At 41.6% G+C, this 19,203-nt stretch overlaps 1 protein-coding gene across 5 annotated transcripts in view; it reads right to left on the bottom strand.

Annotated features, from left to right (window-relative positions):
• Positions 1 to 215: 215 nt before the first annotated feature.
• LOC147697694 (P2Y purinoceptor 8-like) overlaps positions 216 to 19,203 on the bottom strand; it is a 392,162-nt gene continuing 373,174 nt past the window's right edge. For 4 of the 5 annotated variants that reach the window (XM_086934364.1, XM_086934362.1, XM_086934365.1 and 1 more), the window contains one exon: positions 222 to 4,210. In XM_086934364.1, coding sequence (XP_086790490.1) covers positions 3,065 to 4,144 — 1,080 coding nt within the window. In that variant the 5' untranslated portion in view covers positions 4,145 to 4,210 and the 3' untranslated portion in view covers positions 222 to 3,064. Of the gene's footprint in view, positions 4,211 to 19,203 lie in introns of all 5 variants that reach the window. The other variant, XM_086934361.1, reaches the window with a different exon arrangement.

Below are 19,203 nucleotides of genomic sequence, written 5' to 3'. Positions count from 1 at the left end.
GCCCGTTGGGGTAGTAATTAACTGCGAGCCATGGTAATAGTAAATACACAGAAGTGCCCACTTGGGCTGGATAGTAAACCTTTCTGTGATGGATTGTATTTTGTAAATATTTTTATGGCAAAATTTACTGCAGAGAGTATCGCAAAATACAATATGTATATATACTTATGAAATCATATTCATCAAATGAGCACTGGACAATTCTGCTCAAAATTTGAGTTTGCATTTCAAGGCACCATTTTATTGTAATTCATTATACTGTATGATATTTGTTCATATATTTTATAATTTTGTTGAAACAAAAAGAACTGTTCCAAGATGGCCGCTACTAACGTGGTTATCAGAATACACTATATGGGTGGAGTCTGTTTGATAGGAACAAAATGGCCCACTGGGGCAGGAATTGATTGTGAGCCATGGTATCTGCAAATACAGAGAAGTGCCTACGTGAACTTGACAGTAAATATTCTTGTGCACTATGTGATAGATGGATTGCATTACGTAAACAGCTTTACGACAAGATTTATTGTAACAGTGTATACATTCGTAAAATCGTAGTCATGTAACGAGCAATGGGCAACACTGCTTAAAATTGGAGTTTGCGTTTTGTGACAGCATTTTATTGCAATTTACCACATTGTAAGACATTTGATTAGATGTGGTATATAGTAGTTGAAATGAAATTAACTGTTTTAAAATGACCGCCACTATTGTGACTATCAGAATACACTTTGTGGGTGAAGTCCGTTTTTATTGTTTACAATGTATTTAAATAAGCAACATGACACGGTGTTGTTGATGACCATGAACAAGACTTAACGCCAAAATGCGTCTATTGTGTCATTAAAACTGGCATTTTTTAAGCATACTAGAGTATCTGAGTATTTTCTGTGTATTGGGAGGAGATGGAGCTGTATGTTGGGGTTAACCGGTAACCCAAACTCGTACCGGCAAATTTTGACAGCCAGTTACTTACCACCATGGACTCTACTGTCTGCTTGTGAAATCTACCCGGCTAGAGTACTCCCTACATTGGCTACCAATACAACCAAGACAGACGGCAAGGTAAGGTGAATGTGCATTTGAGATTACAAATATATGATGACACTGAGACATGACTCATGCAAAGATGTATAAAACATAACATTTACAAGGGTTTATTAAGGTATTGTCATTTTGACATTTACATAAAAACTACACAGAAAAGACCGCAAGAATACACATAAATGTATTACTTATTCAACTGAATCACAATGTTGCCAACGAAGTTGTGACATTGTTCACATACTGTGGAACTGTAGAGGTTTGACAATGTGAGGGACACCAAATCTGAAATGAGGGAACCTACTCTTGGTCCTCTACAGGGGCTTCTGAACATTACCAATGCGATGATCCATTGTAAGGCATTGAATGTCACCTCTCTGGAGAAGAAAGATGTGCATCTTAAGTAAATAGAAGACTGCATATGTCCCTTGATATAAAGAATGGTTGAAACAAGCCCACTTACAAGAGAAGAGCATGAATTATGTGAGTACCACAGTTAGATCACACAAAATTCGCTGCCAGTTTTACATGAGACGTTTAAGTATTTTGTGAAAATGTATAAATTAGGCACAGATTATGGGATTGCTAAATTTTTTCAACCCCTTCGCATACCCGTTTAAGCAGGGGTTGGTTATGGTATTCTGAGTTGGACGTAGTTTACTGCAATTTATGATTTTTTTGGAAGTCTGGTTTGCATATTCCCAAGCATTTTATTAAACAGAGGCAACTAAATATTGCCTGATTGAATAACCTACAATAACCTACAACAGGCAAATGCAGGGCCTCTAAGGAGAGTACATAAACTAATTAATGTTGAAACCATGGTGAAACCTGCAAAGAATATTTGGGTTAGCTTGTCGCCCATTGTAAGCTGAGAGAAAAAGTTCCTTCACAATGTCTGGTCTCTGTCACAAAATGTGTGTTCTGCATGTATTGTGGATTTGCATGCTAGTTATACAGGTGTGCAGCATACAAGGTAATTACATACGAATCGGTATAAGCAGCAGAATCTATACCACTATGGAGTTCGAACAGAAGCGGGCAGTGTGCATAAATAGTGTATTTATTTACAATGAATCTTAATGGATGAAATCCATAGGCAGCTACGGCCAAACAAAGGCATAGACAAAGTGGGCAATTCCCCATGGTCCCAACCTTCCAAGCGGCCCCATTGGAAAGTACACCTTCACTCCATTTGACCTCTGCATATTGTACTTCTCTACCTAAACCTCTCTCCCTCTCTGCTTACCTTTACCTCTGGACAGTGGCTGGGGACCAGTGCAAGGCATTTTTCAACAGTTTGTGTGACCCTGATAAAGTTCAATACATCATTTAGTATTGTATGCCATCGTGCATGCTTGAATGAGCAGGAAAAAAGTGATAACATTTGATTTTTTTTGTTCAGGGGCCCCTAAAATATGTCTTACCCGGGGTACCCAAAATTCTTAAGAATAGTTTTCATAAAAGTTTCCACTCTGAATGCTTCACTAGGACATTCAGAAGTTCATTGTCAGGTCAGGGTGTTTGACACATGAAGGATGCAAACAATCGCTTGTGTTCTGTCAGGAGGGAAGCAGACCTAGCAGTTCAAGCTGGACTGTTTCTTCTGGTGCAGGTGGAAGTTTGATTTGCATAAGGTGAGTCTCTTGAGTGAAGAAGTGGGCAAAAAAATGACGAAATGGAATGTGGGCCAAGTAATTAGCAGAAATAAGAATAACTCAGTTTTTTGTTTTGCTTTGAGAGTAAATATAAACACACTAAGCAATGGAATGTACACACTAAGGAACATGTCTATTCGAACAGACTTCTACCTCAGTTCACAAGGAATACTTGATGTGTCCCACCTACTCTCTTACATATAGTTGGGATGATGTCTGCTGCAGCAATTTATTGTACTGATGCTCTTGAAGTTCACCACCAAAGTTGTCGTTGACATGATATTTTATTGCTGAGCGCTGCTCCTTTTTCTATCTTTAAATATTCAAATATCAAATGCCCTTATGTTGGTGGACCACTGAAGTCAAAACACACTTTCTTGCCTTTTTAAAAGGGGTTTGCTCCTTGATGGTAATCCATCGCCATTCCCACTTGAACCAGTCAGTGACCGGCTTGACCTAGAGAAGAAACTTCCACTTCTAACCTCTGAGTCTTCAATGGATGTTTTTTGCCTCAGCACCTGCCTAAATTTTTTTCGGAACTCTTTGGAAGCAAAATAGTAAATAAATGGATCCAGGCAGCTACTGAGGCAGCTGATGGTGAGGGTCAGTTTGTAGATGTGGTAATAGCTCTTATTGTAGAACAATCGACAAATCATGTGAAGGAGAAGGATGAAGTTATTGGGAGCAAAGCATAAGACGAACACCAAGAGGACTACGATAGCCAGTTTAATTGATCTTCTCTTCTGTCCGTTGCCGTACCTGTTTGAGGTCTGGATCAGCTTTCGGATTATACAGATGTAGCAAACCACTGTCACAATGAACGGAATGAGGAACAGGAAAACAAACAATGCAATGAGGAATGCGGCCCAAGATTGGACATTTGGTAGCATGTCCCACTTCAGAACATCAAAACAGGTGATGATGCCTAAACTTTTCACTTCGTATGTAAGATCGGTGCTCTCCATTGGATATAGTACAATTAGCAGCACTACCCATATTCCTAAGCAGGTGGCAATGGCATACCTTTTTTTGCTCCACTTGGTTGCATGCATGGGATAGACCACACCGATGCAGCGTTCAATACTGATGCAAGTCATGGTGAGGATGGACGAATACATATTGGTGTAGAACAAGACAGTTACCAGATTACAAAGGTTTTTTCCAAATATCCAGTTGTTTTTTTTAACATGATATACAATCTGGAAGGGTAGCACAGAAGCCACTGTGAGGTCTGTGATGCTGAGGTTGATCAGGAAGATGACTGAAGGGGTCTTTGGTTTAGTGTGGAAACCTAGCAGCCAGAGGGAAAATGCATTGCCTGGGATGCTAATGATAACCACAAAGGTGTATACCAGAGGCAAAATGGTGGTAATATGGGTGTTTTGAAGCATTTCCATCGTTTCATTGTCCAGAACCTTGGGTGATGATCCATTCAAATTCATCCTGGCTCAAAATGTTGCAGAGTCTCGACGTCTTGTTTACCCAATTAGAAATATTTCAGTTTTAATCTAGGCAAAAACAAAGGAGAAAATTAAAACTTCAGCAAACAAATTTCTACAAATGTAAGGGATGACAGCCACACAAGCGTTGTTTTCATTTTTGAACCAATACTTTAGCGAATTTTAAACTTCCACCAAACTCAAATTATGCAATGTTTCTAGAATTTGTTGTAGTAGCACAAAAATATTCTCTGACTTCAAGAAACCCAAAATTTCAAGCATTGTAGACATGGTAGCTCGGATCCATCAACTCCTTCTACAGCAGTCAGTGAAACCTGTAGGTGAGGGGTTTGAAGCATGATAGGGCTCACTCAGCCATTCATTCTTTTATGGGAAATAAAAAGTGCCACTAAACAACGAAAAACAGTACCTGTAAATTAATTGCCAATAGACAATTTAGTATTTAGTATAAACTGTTCATATTATTATCAACAAATAAATTGAGTTGACATTAATAGAAATGTAATCTTTTTTTAGTAAACTATACGAAGCAGAGCACACACAGATCAGCCGCATTAACGCAAATTGCAATGTATCAATCCAGATTTTTGACTATTTTAAAGCAGTTTCTGACAACTTTTCAAATTTTCCAAAATGAGGCAGTGAGCTTTATTTCATTGCCCAAGAGTGGATACATTGCTGCGTAACCTGGATCAAACATTTGGAGGCATCTACTGTGCTGAAAGCAATACAGAGCTTAAGTACGATGCTGTGGAAATAAGGTAGCCATCTTGGCTTTATACGAGCATTACTTTGAATAGTGCTGTTTGTGAATTTTTAACAATGTGAACTGCTGTACATGTCTTCTGTTTCCAACTTTAGAGTCTTAATGATACTTATATGACTTGTTTTGCTAGTAATTTGCTTTTATTAAGAAGTATAATTCATAAAGCTTTTACTGTCTCCAAGTTAACATGTCTGTTAAAGTGTTACTGCTCAAAGTTCATTCATAGACTGTGTAATAACATTATGTTTTTTTACCACATCAGTGCATGTATTCCACTTCTTAGAGTGTTTGACATTTATTTCATCAGCTATTATTTCAATGGAAGATGCATAGATTATATTCTGTGCTGGTCCTAGACACTATTTTCTGAGGGTGTCCAAGTATTTTTCAGTCCTATAGATATCATAAAAAATTAAGCAAACAAATGGGGTGGGCTGTGTTGCCAGTATCCCAATCCTTTATGCGCCCTGGGGGAGAATTTTAGCCAGTTTATCTGGTAGTGAGCACGCCAGATAGAGTTAGGTTCCTTGAATGCATCTATGGTCAAATTAAAATGAGCTAACTCCATGGGCAATTGTTAGTAAATCTTGGGGGTAACGGAGTGTCAGAGTTTTTTTCAAAACGTATTACTAAATTATTTTACCAATTACTAAAAAAACACCTATTACGGTTGAAGGATAAATCATATATGACACTAAAGAAAACACACATTACAGATTAAATGTTTTAAAATTAAGGACAATAATAGCAGATTGAAAATATCCAATCATCAATGGATAGGGTGCATCTGATTAATGCTATTTACCTCGAACGGGGTATCCAAGAGTTCAGACGCCTATGTCCTATTCAACATTTTTAGACACCCATGTGAGATTATTTGAAGACTTAGGGGAAGATTTACAAGCCCCTTGCGCCACTTTTGCCTCATTTTTCCCATGTTAAAAATTATGCAAAAGTGGCGCCAGGGGCTTGTAAATCTGCCCCTTATTACTTAGTGTTGTAACAAAACAACAATACAATTCAGAAATGGAGGGACTCATTTAGGAGGTTTTGGCATAGGGCAGAGCAGCAAGGAATCTTGCTGCGGTGCCCTACGTCAAAACAAAAAGGGTAAGAATGCGCCATATCTATGTGATACAGTGCATTCCTGTCCTTGTCCCCAGCTCTGGCGCACAATGGGCTGGAACACCACTACACATGCACCCATGCACCATGGTGCAAGTGTGCCTGCATTTCAGAGCTGATTGATTTTGTGCAGGAAGGGATACCTTCCTGCCCAAAATCAATCAATTCAGGCAATTTCCTCTTTCTATGTGTGCAGAACACATAGAAACAGGAGATATGAAAACATTTCTCCTCATTGGGCATACTTAACACCACAACTGGGGATGGCATTAGATTCTGACACATTCCCAGGTTTACAATTTCTCATAAATCTGGGAAAGCTTCAGATTCCATGGGTGTTGCATGTGAACACCCACAGTAACAACAATGGAATGCCCCCTTCATGCAGTGTTCTGCGTGAAAGAGGCACATATTTACAAGGCAATAAAAAACCACATACAATGGCTTTCTGTTGCCTTGTAAATAAGCCAGGGCACATTGTGCCACCTGAATAAAAAAAAAAATCATGTTCTGGTGCCGCTAAGGGCTTCATAAACAAGATCCGAAAAGTGTGGCATTTCGAAATGAAGTGTGATGAAAGGACAACAAAGAATGAGTACAATAACACAACAAATGATGCATGTTACATGCAAGGATCAGTAGTTGAGGAAAAAGCATAACTCTTTCATTAAATGTAATGAGAAAACCAAAATCCAATGCTAGTCTACTTGATATGGGAAATTAGGACCCTGGCATTGTAAAAGTTGGAGGCTCAAGTCATGGTCCAAGCTTTGTTTGCCAGTGTCTTTGTGGTACTGAGGCTGAAATATCTTTAATGTCATAAATGGGGACATTGAGTGAACATACCTTTACCTACATTTAAAGAGTCTCTTTGTTTGCCTTGGGTTCAAGGATCACAAGAATCAAAGGGAGAAATAAATCCAGAGAATGGGGGAGCTCCATAGCATGAGGAGCGAGACCATGGTGCAAGGGGATACATTGGTTCATGTCCTTGGAGGCGGAGATACATGAAAGGAGACTGTTGCCCAAAAAACTCATGACAACAAAAGTTGTTCCAAAAGCAACTAGTGCAGTGGTTCCCAAACCTTTTAGATCCACAATCCACTTTTTAGAACGATAAAAGATTGTGGCCCACCTACCTTCAATAGACATAATGAGGGGTGTTTTTGAATGTAACTCGAGCATTGTGTTGTAGTGCATTGTCATTTACAGACTGCACATTTCTATTGAAAAGGGCAGTAACTTTGCACAGACATACAGTTTTACTGATAAAACTATATAGCATAAGCACTCAGATAACATGTGGTAATGGTTCTTTGAATATAATTTTGCTCCTATTAAATGTCGATTTCCAGCACACTTTAGGATTACAAAAAGGTGTACTTCATGTTGCTTTCCTAACTGCTGAATGCACTGAGTTAATTTACATTTTATTGCGCGTGGCAAAATACGGCATCCTGAGACTGTCACATAATTCACGTAAAAACTCCTCTCACTTTGCAGTCAGAGTAGGAGAAGTAAACACCAATTCAGTGTTAGAAGACTAAGCAGCAACTTGCCAGAATAATTAGCCTGACATTTGACCTCTGTTGTTGAAGCATGGCAAATGTGACAACACAGAATTTAAAGACATCTTTATTTATTGCTCAGACTTTCCAAACCCACCAAAATTTGCCTCACAACACAGTTTGGGAAACACTGGACTAGTGTGGAAGGTGGAAAGTAAACCTTGCAAGACTTAGGGAGTCACGCCAAGTACTCATATTATCCTCATTTGCCTTTTGAACCTTGGGTATATGTTTTTGACAATCGTTGTAATGTTTTCCTTCAATCCTCCATGCTGCCTGTGAAGTTCTTGAAGTCATACATTATCAGCAGGAGAAGCATGAAAGTCGTAGCAAGAAGAGCTTGAAGAAAGTGGGCTACATCAGTTGAATGGTCTGACTGTAGACCTGAACTTTTGTTAATAGTTAATAGTGGGAAAAATGCTAAGATACAGCTATAAGACAGTCATTTTCAGGGTGGCTCAACACCTCATCCCTGTCCTCTAGGCCAGTAGCAGCTGGCACGAACAGGGGTTGGTGAGGCAGGTGGAGGGCAGGAATTTAAAAAATGTAATTTTTACTTACCTCCTTGCCATGTCTTCCTTGGCAGGGCCTCCTCGTCATGCCTACCGGAAAAACAGGAAGCACCCAGGCTGAGGCTTTAAGAAGCCAATCACAATGCAGCTTTGTGATTGGTCTGAGCATCGAAGTTCGGTGCTCCGCCAGGGAATGGGGGCCTGGGCATGTTCTCCATGCTGGCTGTAATGCAGCCTGCGTGGAGAACAAGGAAAGTGCACATGAATGTTTGGCCTGCCCGAGAGGGTTGGTCAAACATTCATGGGCACTTAGGTAGCGAAAACCACTCCTCCCCTCCCTATGCTCTGTCAGCAAAGCAGCCCCGCAATGCACTGCCTGGCAAAGCTGCTGTGTCCACAAACAGGAAAAAATAAAAATGAGAATAACTTTCAGTTATTCTCATTTGATTTTTCTTTATATTGCTGAAAATCAGTGAGGCAACCCCCTTCATCTTAGCGGAGGAGCCACCACTGCTCTAGGCATGAAGTGCTTCTAGGGAGCTGTCAGCAGAGGCCATGGCTTCCACTTCTCTGGCAGAGGACCACACAACCTAATGCTTTCTGTGTATCCAATGGTGCAGCAGTTGCAGAGATGAAAAAGAGATTTGAAGAGTAGGTGCCATGTGGTTTTGATATCTTTCAGGTGAAATTTGTGTTTCTGAAGAACTGCTCATGCACAATGGGAGTTTTCAACCAGTGCACAGGGCATCAGCCCCATGGTGGTGGACCACCTTCCAAATTTCCGACTGCAGAGCCAGCAAACGCTGTGCCACCTGAAGCCTCACACATTACCCCTTCTAAATGGGGTGGACAAACTACAAGTTTTACAGGGCAGGAGCCCAAACCCACTCCGCAATGTTCTAAGTGAGGGTCAACTTTCAGAAAAGCTTTGTAACTCTGTGTTAGAATTGGGAGTCTCTAGTTGGCAATAGTGTACACCTTTGTCCAAATAGGGACCCTTGCTTCTAGTAAGGGTAAGGGCTACACTTCAAAAATAACCCATGCACACCCCTTGGTAGCTTGGAAAAAGCAGACAGGCTCTGTTCGCCTAGCCGAGCCTAGCTGAGCCTAAGCCGCGCCCCGCCAGACCAAGTGCAGCGATCACCGAGCAGGGAGCAAGGAGCAGGAGCGGGGAGGACACGGAGTAAGCCCACGACCGCCGGACGAGGACGAGGTCGTATACTAGCGGCAAGCGGGCACACCGTTACAGATTTCCACCCCAGCCTCGGAACATAGCGGAGCCCTCGGGGCGAGGCGGGGTGAGACGAGGGGAGCGGGAGCGGCGCGAGCCTGAGGGCTCGCCGAGCGCCACGAGACACTCGCACACGCACCTGAAGCTGAGAACGCCAACGACCGCCAGCCCCCATTCAGCCCCCATTTAGCAGACTCGGACATTTAGCTGGATCAGTGATTCAGCAGAGTCTGCAAAGGTAAAATCTTGTTAAACTTCGGAGGCTCCTAAATGTGCAAGTTGGCAATAAAAAAGGGCGTTTAATTTAAGCACCAGCCCTAAGAAGACTAAGCACCACAGAGAAGTCGGAGATTTATTAAACACGACAGAAAGTGCAAGCGTGGCAAGGCAAGCAGGCGGAAGGCAATTAAGGCAGAACAGAGGTAAGTGAATAACTTTTACCAAAAGTAAAAATTAATAATTAAAAGTTACCACCTTTAATTGAACAACAGTTTTGTACCTAGAAATGGTACCTAAAAGAGGGCCAAAATTACGTACGGTGGATGAACTAGGGAGGAGTAAATCAATGGAGGGCTCAAAATCTCTGGATGAGAGCCAGGAAAGTCATGTATCATCTATGGACAATAGTAAGGGGAGACGAAAGAAAAGAAAAGTCAAAAGAGCCACGAAGAATGCCCAGAAGGCAAAAAGAGGTTGTAATCAAACAACTAATAAACAGAAAGAGAACACAGCAGCGTTAAAGTCCATAAAGGAGTTTGTAGGCAAACACTATAAATCATTAAACCCAGCGATAACATCGGATCTAGATGGAGAAATAGTGGAAATTGGCGGAGAAATTGGTGAAAATTCAGGCATGCCAGATGAAAATCAAAGACGGTCAGATAAGGGAGAATACCAGGAAGAAGTTAATCTTGACACCGATGAAGAAGGGGTGAACCGCAAATCTTTAAACCAGACACTGCAGAGCCAAAACCACCAAATCTCGGCGCCTCGACTATCATCATCACCAAAGATGTTCTCACTGTTGTCACCAGGGAATGAAGGTCACAGGGGAAATGAAGGCCAGAACCAGAGTGTTATCTGGGGAGGCGCGCCAGATCAATTCCAGCAGCACCATCCACTGCAAAAATCCCCAATACATCAAGAGAGCATAAGGACTAGTTACCCAGTAAACCCAGTCAGAAATACTACACAGGATTCGGTGCTCTCTGAAACTCCTACATCTTCGTTGATGGATTTAATCTTGTTACTTCAGAAGGCATTACAAGGAATCCTGGAAGTAACTCTCTCAAACAACTGAGTGATGAAAGCTCAGAAACAACATCTAAAGAAAATAGAAGAAGAACTAGGAGAAATAAAGAGCCAATTGCCAAGCAGGGTAAAGCCAACTGATACAGCCCCACCAATTGAGGAAAGTGACATGATAGTACCGGAAGAAGAAAGCATGGTAATTTTTTAAAGATCTCCCCAACCCACAGAACAAACAGCAAAGGATGCTGCAGAGTCTGTAGACAATGTTTATATATCAAAAAGACCTATGCTGATAAAAAGGCGCAGGGGTATGTCACTCTTGGGGCCAGGAACAGGATAGGAAAATCCAGGCAACTGAAACATGCAGGAAAGAGAAAAGGGAAGGAAACAACGACGGGGGGGGTGCAGTCAGGATTAAATGCCTCAGCTCCGACTTTTATAACACATAGACTTACACATGTAGAGGCAAAAACACCAAAGACTCCAAAGACTCCGAGAGAACCAAGGAAAAAGCAGATACGCAAGGAGGCAATTGAGAACCCCCCCTCCATCCGTACGACGAAACAGAAAGTAAGGCTAATGGATGAACTAGTTACTGAACAAAGGTCAGTAAGACCACAGGCACACGGAGAACCCAACATGAGAAAGAAAGGACGGCAAGTAGGGAGAACAATCACCAGTCAACAGGCGCATGAAATAAACACGAATTTATATGAGAGAGATAATAACAAATGGTTATTTCTGGACCAGGTACCAGCTGGGAGGAAAGAGAAGCCGACAAGAAAAACTAGACCCCTGAATAGGGCACTGATTTTGACCGCATTTGCAAAATGCGGCAGTCTGAGGGGGATCGGCACCAAAGACCACCAGCATGTTGGCTTTGTAGAAAATAGGTATGGAAAGGAAATAACAAAAATCACCCTTCACTCAGACCTGGTAAAAAGGGCAATCCAGAAAGCCTCAAATGAGATAACTCAACAGGGAATAAGGATTATCCCAGAGAGAGAAATAAAAACCTCTAAAGATAACAACTTCTTAAAACAGCATGCCGGGCTACAGAAGTGACAAGTGATCCTCTATAGAGAAACAGAAGGTGATCGAAGCTGTCTGAACGTTGTAATAGATAACACAGGGAACGATTCCTCATGGGGCAACTGGTCGTCACATAGCAATCCCATGGGAGAATGCAATGAAAGTAAATCGGTGGATACGGAAGAAGAAGGTGGCTTGAGTGATGTTGAATAGGATGGAGGTGGGTCGCAAGAACTAGGTCTCTTAACCTGGAATGTAAATGGGCTAGGCAATGAGCAAAAACGGGAATATATAAAGGAATTCATAAATAAAGTGGACATTGCCTGCCTGCAAGAAACCAGGTTATGGACGACACCCCAACCTTTGATGGATACGTCCAGATACATCAGCCTGCCATAAAGAAAAATCGTGGGCGGCCCTCGGGGGGGGCTGTTGACATTGGTATCAACAAAAGTAATGAGGGAAATAAAACTGTTGAATACAAAATGCAAATGGGTCCAATCAAGTAGAATTGAACTTATGACGGTGGAACTGAACTATAAAATGTTGATTTTAATGAATGTATACATGCAGTGGGATAATGGGGAGGAGTATGAAAGGGAAATGAGGTGTTTTAAAGAGGATGTAGACAGTACTCTAGAAAAATATCCCGCAGATATAATAATAATAATGGGGGATTTCAATCATAAACTAAACCCAAAAAAGGCAGACCTTTGGAATAGGGAACAGTTAGAGGTGTACGGAATAAACCCGGCTAGGTTCCCAGCTGGGGAAACTTCGAAACAAGACCTAGAACTAGTACACACCTTAGGAGGTAGGGGCTTTCACTGCGTAAATGGGAGAATAGAGACAGACTCACCTGCAGGAAAGACGTTTACCCAAGGGCAACAGAACTGCCCAATTGACTATATATTCTTGCAGGCCTGGAACTTCTCCCAGATTAGGGACTTTAGGTTAGAACAAAAAGAGGTGAGTGATCACAAACTTCTACACATAATAATATCGGGGGGAAGGAAATTACAGAGAGAAACGGTGATTACCCAGGAGGTCGAGTACCCCAAACGGGTTTCGACACGTTTAACTGAGGAATATATGGAAAAACTGAAGGCCATGCAAATAAAAATGGCACCTGAAAACTGTGAGAATAAAAAACTGGAATGGTTTATAGGAAAATTAGAAGAAGTGGTTCAATGCCTAAAGATAAAATTAAAATGGGATAAACCCATAAGGGTAAAACAAATAAACTGAGGTAAAGGGTTCTCTGTGGCGTGCCAAAATAAGAAAAAGGAGATACGAGCAGCACAAAGAAGACAAAAAAAGAACTTTACACAAGAGAGACAGGAACAGCTAGTTAAGCAGAAAAAAGAATTCAAGTTAATGGTAATCACCACAAAAAGGATATATAAAGAAAAATGCTGGTTAGAACTATTAGAAGCCATAGAGAATAAAAATCTAATGCAATTTTGGAAACTAGTAAAGGCTGCAGCTGGAACATCAGATGGAGAATTAAACTGTGTGGTGAGTGAGGCCGCATGGGAAGTGTACATAAGGGAACTGTACGGGGTAAGGACTCCCAGAGAGGAGGTGGAGATCAAAATATGGCAAGAAATCTCAGAAGACCTACTATTTAAATTTAATGAAGAACAAGTTGAGCTCACAATAAAAGAACTTAAGCTAACTCGGGCAGCAGGACCAGATAATCTTCCGGCAATAATTCTGAAGTCCGAGGTTAAATGGTGGGCAAGATTCCTTGCCAAGATGTTCCAGGTAGTTCTAAAAGAAGGTGTAATGCCACCAACCTGGAAGGGGGCCATAATTAGGCCAATCCACAAGAAAGGGAGCAAAGAGGCGCCACAAAACTACCGGCTGATTAATCTCCTAGATATAGGTGAGAAAGTGTTTTCTAAAATTGTACTGAAACAATTGAATGCATGGGTAGACGAGTTCAAAATAATACCCACTGAACAGGGTGGATTTAGAGCGGGCCACTCTACAATAGATCACGGATTTGCTCTATGGGCGATGGCGAGGAAGTCGACGGAACAAAATGGCAAGCTATGCTGCTGTTTCGTCGACTTCAGAGCAGCCTTCGACTCTGTAGATCGGGCCTGCCTATGGGAGACCCTAAAGAGGTTAAATATTCCTAATGACCTCCTCACAATAATAAAAGAACTACATAGGGAAAACTGGGGGCAAGTAATCAAGGATACGGTGGGTTCTCTGACCTCAAAAATACCCATTGCCAATGGATTAAGACAGGGCTGTGTGCTGGCCCCCCAGCTCTTCTCGATCTTCCTGTCAGATCTCCCGGCACATCTAGAGGTGGAGGGTAGTGCCAGCCCTAAAATGGATGGAAACAAGATACCCTGTCTATTGTACGCGGACGATCTGGTAATAGTAGATCAGACTGAGAGGGGCCTCCAAAGGAAGCTTAATGCCTTCAATACATACTGTGCTAGTAAATTCTTAACTATCAATCTGGATAAAACTAAAACCCTATGCTTCGGGAAAAAGATAAGCCGAATCAGTTGGTATATATGTGATCTCAAATTGGAGACAGTTAATGAGTATCGATACCTGGGTATATGGTTCGATAGGGCTTTAAATTGGAATACCCACCTGGAAACTCAAAAAGCAAAGGCACTCTCTTCCATATGTGGTCTAAAAAGGTTTAATGGGGACTATGGAGAGATGTCACACCGACCAATGCTTAGAGCTTTTGAGGCAATGATCCCCTCTCAAGTTTTATATGGTGCAGAGATCCTTTATTTGATCGGTAAGGGATCCTGGGACGTGATAGAGGGGAATTGCATAAAAAGGCTCCTATCACTTCCTCAATCTTCTATGATACAAGCCATCAGAACAGAAATAGGCACAAAGTCCTGGGTGATACAAACCCAGATGGCTGTGATTAGGTTCTGGAAGAGATTAGAAGACCCTGAAAGTCAAAAAGTAGCACACTGGTGTCGCAAAGAAATTCAGAAAAGTGAACTAAAATGGGCAAAGGTCAGTAGGGAAAAATTGAAGGGAATCTGTAATTCATTAGAGATCGACCTGGACCAGGAAACGTATCAAGTCCTTAGTACCAAAGGTGAGCTGAAGCAAAGGGGGAAAGAAGTTTCCAAATCGCTTGATATAGGTTATTTAACAAAGAAAAAATCAGTGGCGCATATGCTAAATGCTTGGTCATATGAAAACTGGTTCCCCTACCTTGATAGATTACCCAACCGCGGGTTCAGGCAAGAGATCCTGAGGCTTCGAATTGGGATTAACCCATGGCTAATAAACAGAGACCTTAAAACAAAAATGATAGATCAGGAAGGTCGCTGCAGGTGTAAGCTGGGAACTAAGGGAGACCTGCTACATATCCTGTTAGATTGTCTGACACTCCTAGATCAGAGAAAACTTTGGCTGCGCCCAGTTTTTCTAAAATATGATATAAAAACAAGGTCGCAGGCAGCCAGCCTCTTAACAGAAATCCCTTCCATCGATATTGCAATTGCCCTCAGGAAATTTATAAAGGTGGCCCTGAGTGCATTGAGATCCAAGGAATAATATGTAGTACTGTATGAATTTTAGCTGAATGAAATTGTTTGTAGTGGTAAGAATGTGAATAGGTTTTTAACATACAAATATAAGTTTTAAGGTAATTGTAACTTTTATTGGTATTTTGTAGTTTTGATAATGGTGTGTAGGATCTTTTTAACGGATTAACTTTTAAAAATAGGTTTATGAATTTATTGTGCATACTCCATATTGCGTCATGTTCACTGCATTGTTTAAAGACTATGGTCATAATAAACATACATTTTGAGAGGCAGTTTGTAAAGCATTTGTGAACACATACAGTAATACAGTGAAAACACTACAAATAGACACCACATCAGTTTAGAAAAACAAGTAATCTTTACTAGACTTAACACAAGACTAAACAACAAAAATCCACAATACTGTAATCAAAATAAGTCTTTAAAATGGTAGAAATAGCTAAGTTCCCTTTAGATTGTAAATGTGACACTTTACTCTCAAAGTACCTGGAATGCGTAACGCATAACAAACAAAAGGATTGCAAGGAAGGTGATGCACTGTTCATTACACTCAGGGGAGTGGATGCGTCGGTTCCTTACTGCTGCGCAGGGCAGTTGAGGCTTGCTTCCCTACTGTGTGGGAAGTTGACGCGCCGGTTTCTTACTGAGATCCGATGCGATGACGCTCTGGTGCGATGCAACAAAATGGCGTCTTGGTTACGGTGCAACAACGTAGATGCGATGCGTGCGCGCCCGACGGCCTTGCGGCGACTCAGTGAACTTCTGAGCCACGACAGGCCCTGTGACACGCCTCTCGGATGAAGCGACGATGACCTCTGCAGCAGCGGCGCGCTTCTCTGGTGATGTGGCATGCCTCGCTGATGCGATGGTGACAGCAGCAGCGGTGCACGCTTACTCGGCGATGCAACGACAACTGCTGCGGCGGCGAAACGCTTCTTCTTTGTTGAGTCGCGCTTCCAGCTCCAAGCGACACACAGTCTCTTAGAAGGCCCAGCACAACAGCAGGCACTTCAATTCTCAGCAAGCGAATTCAGGGGGGAGCTAGTGGTGAAGTCTTGTATCCCTGAGACTTCAGGCAGGAGGCAAGAACAGTTAAAGCCCTTGGAGATTCTTCTTCAAGATGATGAAAGCACACTCAGTTCTTTTCCTCCTCTCTTTGGCACTGAAGCAAGCACTGCAGGCCAACCCACAAACAGCACACCGCACAGGGGTAGTCTCCTCCTTCAGTTTCCAGGTTTTCTCCTCAGCAAAGGTTTGTCTTGATTCCCAGAAGTGATCTAAAGTTCTGGGGTCTGGGTCCCTCTTTTTATACACACAAATCTTTTGTCTCTGAATGCAGAGAGTATCTGCACCTAGTCCAAACCATTTCTGGGTGCACTCTGCCAGTGCACAAATTCTTCCTTTGTCAGTGTGGGCCAGGGTCATCAAACGCACCACAGGAGGTTGAGCCAACATTGTGGAAGGCAGGCACAGCCCTATTAAGGCCCAGGAGCTACTCCTCCCACCACTCCAAATGCAGATAGGTCTATTCAGCATAGTGCTGACTCATCCTGACTCCTGGAGCCACCCCAGTCCCTGACACTCACAAACAAGACATGGAATACACAAACCTAGCAGAGGCAGGCTGGATGGTTAGGCAAGAAAATACCTACTTTCTAAAAGCGGTATTTTCAAACACAGAATGTTAAAACCAACTTCACTAAAAGATGTATTTTAGCATTCTGAGTTCAGGCATACTGAATTTGTTTTCCTACCATGTCCCCTGGGTCAGTTAGGATTACAATATGTTATAATCAAACTGCCCATTCCAGCCTATGGGAACAGGTAGCCTTGCAATAGTGAAAAATAAAAGTGTCTGTAATTCATTATCAGGACATGCCACACACATCAGGGCATGTCCTACCTTTTACATACATGGGGGTACCTTGGGCCTACGTTAGGGGTGACAAACATGTAGAAAAGGGAAGGTTTTGGGACTGGCAAGTGTATGCACTTGCCAAGTCGACATTGCAGTCTCAGACTGCACATAGGTTCTGCAATGGCAGGTCTGAGCCATAGTTTACAACCTGCTCCGGTGGGTGGCACAATCAGTGCTACAAGCCCACCAGCAGCATTTGATTTACAGGCCCTGGGCACATGTGGTGCACTGTACTTGGGTCTGACAAGTAAACCAAATAAGCCAATCATGGAGTCACTAATCCATTACAATACTTTACAATAGGGAGCACTTGCACTTTGGCACTGATTAGCAGTGGCAAAGTGTCCAAAGTATTTAGACCAGCAAAAAATAGGAAGCAACAGCGGAAAAAAGGGAAGGGAGACCCAAGCCAAGGGTGCCAGATCTAACACTCTGTTTCCTGCTTACAAAATGGTCCCTAAACTTTCAAGAAAAAATTCATAGGCACCATTGAAAGGTTTAAAGACTTCCTGCAACCCCATTTCAGTTCCACACCATATATGGTTCCATCTGGTTCCCGGGATGTGTCTGTAGGTAGCCGCACTTGCTTCCTTTATTTAAAAGTCCCTGTTCTCTCCCCACTCAGAGGGGACGTTTCACATGGCAGCCTCAGTTTTGCCTGTTTGCAGTCATAGCAGACGAGTACTAGAAGGGCAAGAAAGCATCTCTGGTAGTGCCTATACCCCTCATCATTGGGGGGGTCAGGAAGAAGCAAGTACACTTAACAGCCTTGTTTTACACACTAATTCTGTATTACTTTAATGCTAAATACTTTAGTATTTTTCCCTTTGCTTTCACTCCTTTCATCAAGTCATTTTCTACTTTATTTTTAACTACTCCAATTCGCAGATTAAATCCACCTTAATCAAAGATTTAGATGATCTTATTTTGTGTGGAATATTTGTGTCGGATGTGTAGATCCACAGGATAATTCACCGTAAAAGATGAAAAAACTGTTTCCATGAGGGTAATAACGAACAAGAAAATAGAAGTAATTACAGGTAAAGTGTCTAGGTGAGTACATGGTTTGTGTCTTTGCAATGTTCTTTTCCATTCTAAATTAAGGTGGATGGTTGAGAGGAAAATATCTGACAAATGCTTTAACTGGAATTTTGTTTTTAAATGTGCAAAATGTGAAAATATACAAACAGTGAGCAAATACAAATCATTAAAGACAAGACAGTTATTATGAAGTTCATATAATGGAGTATACTTTGCAAGTTAAAGTGATGTTGGCATTTTACCTTATATTTAGAGATTGTTTTCTGCTTACTTTAATTTATTAAGAACATTTGTATTTGAAAATGAATGGTCGACTACCCATTAAGTCTGCAATGAAGGGATTTAGTTAGGGTCCTTTTACCTCCATTTATTTTTAACAGTTTTTTAAAACTGTTTAGATCAATTTTGCTTGATGTAATTTATCTGAGGTTTTAGTATGTATTGTTGCTGCTATGCATGGAGCTGTCGATTTGTTGATTTACTGTTGTTGGATGTGCTGTACACTTTTAGGATTTTACCATAAAGTTTAATGAGCTGATCTGAATAGTCTAGTATGCGCCAGCTCGCTATTGATTACAGAGAGTAGTTTGAGTTCAATTTTAGTGAATTCAAAGTCCACTTGTCCCACGCTGTATGAGGTTGCTTTCAAAACTTGTAAATACACTCTGAACCGCTATTGTCAATATTTTGTGAACATGAGTGCTGAGTGGTATCCAGTACCCCTGGAAACCTCCAAACGACATTCATGCTGTCTTCTTACACTCCACTGCTCATCTCCCTTTCTTTCTACATCACCCACACTTTCTTTTCTTTTTCTCCGCCTGCTAATTATTCCACTGTATTATTTAAACTATTTGTCCCTCTCTTCTCCTGTTTATCTTTTCCTACAAATCTCCACTTCTTATTCTAACTCTATTTTCTTTTGCTTTTCCAGCAGAAGTGTGACCCTGAGAGCTCTCCTCTGCCTAGTTGCTATGCCACAACCCTTCCTTCAACAGGGCTGGCTGTCCTGTTGGTGACCAGTCCAAGCAGTAGGAAGCTAGAGGGTA

This window comes from Lissotriton vulgaris, chromosome 8, assembly GCF_964263255.1.
Source record: "Lissotriton vulgaris chromosome 8, aLisVul1.2, whole genome shotgun sequence".
In the NCBI taxonomy this organism is placed as follows: domain Eukaryota; kingdom Metazoa; phylum Chordata; class Amphibia; order Caudata; family Salamandridae; genus Lissotriton; species Lissotriton vulgaris.
This window is presented reverse-complemented; position numbering and strand designations above follow the sequence as displayed.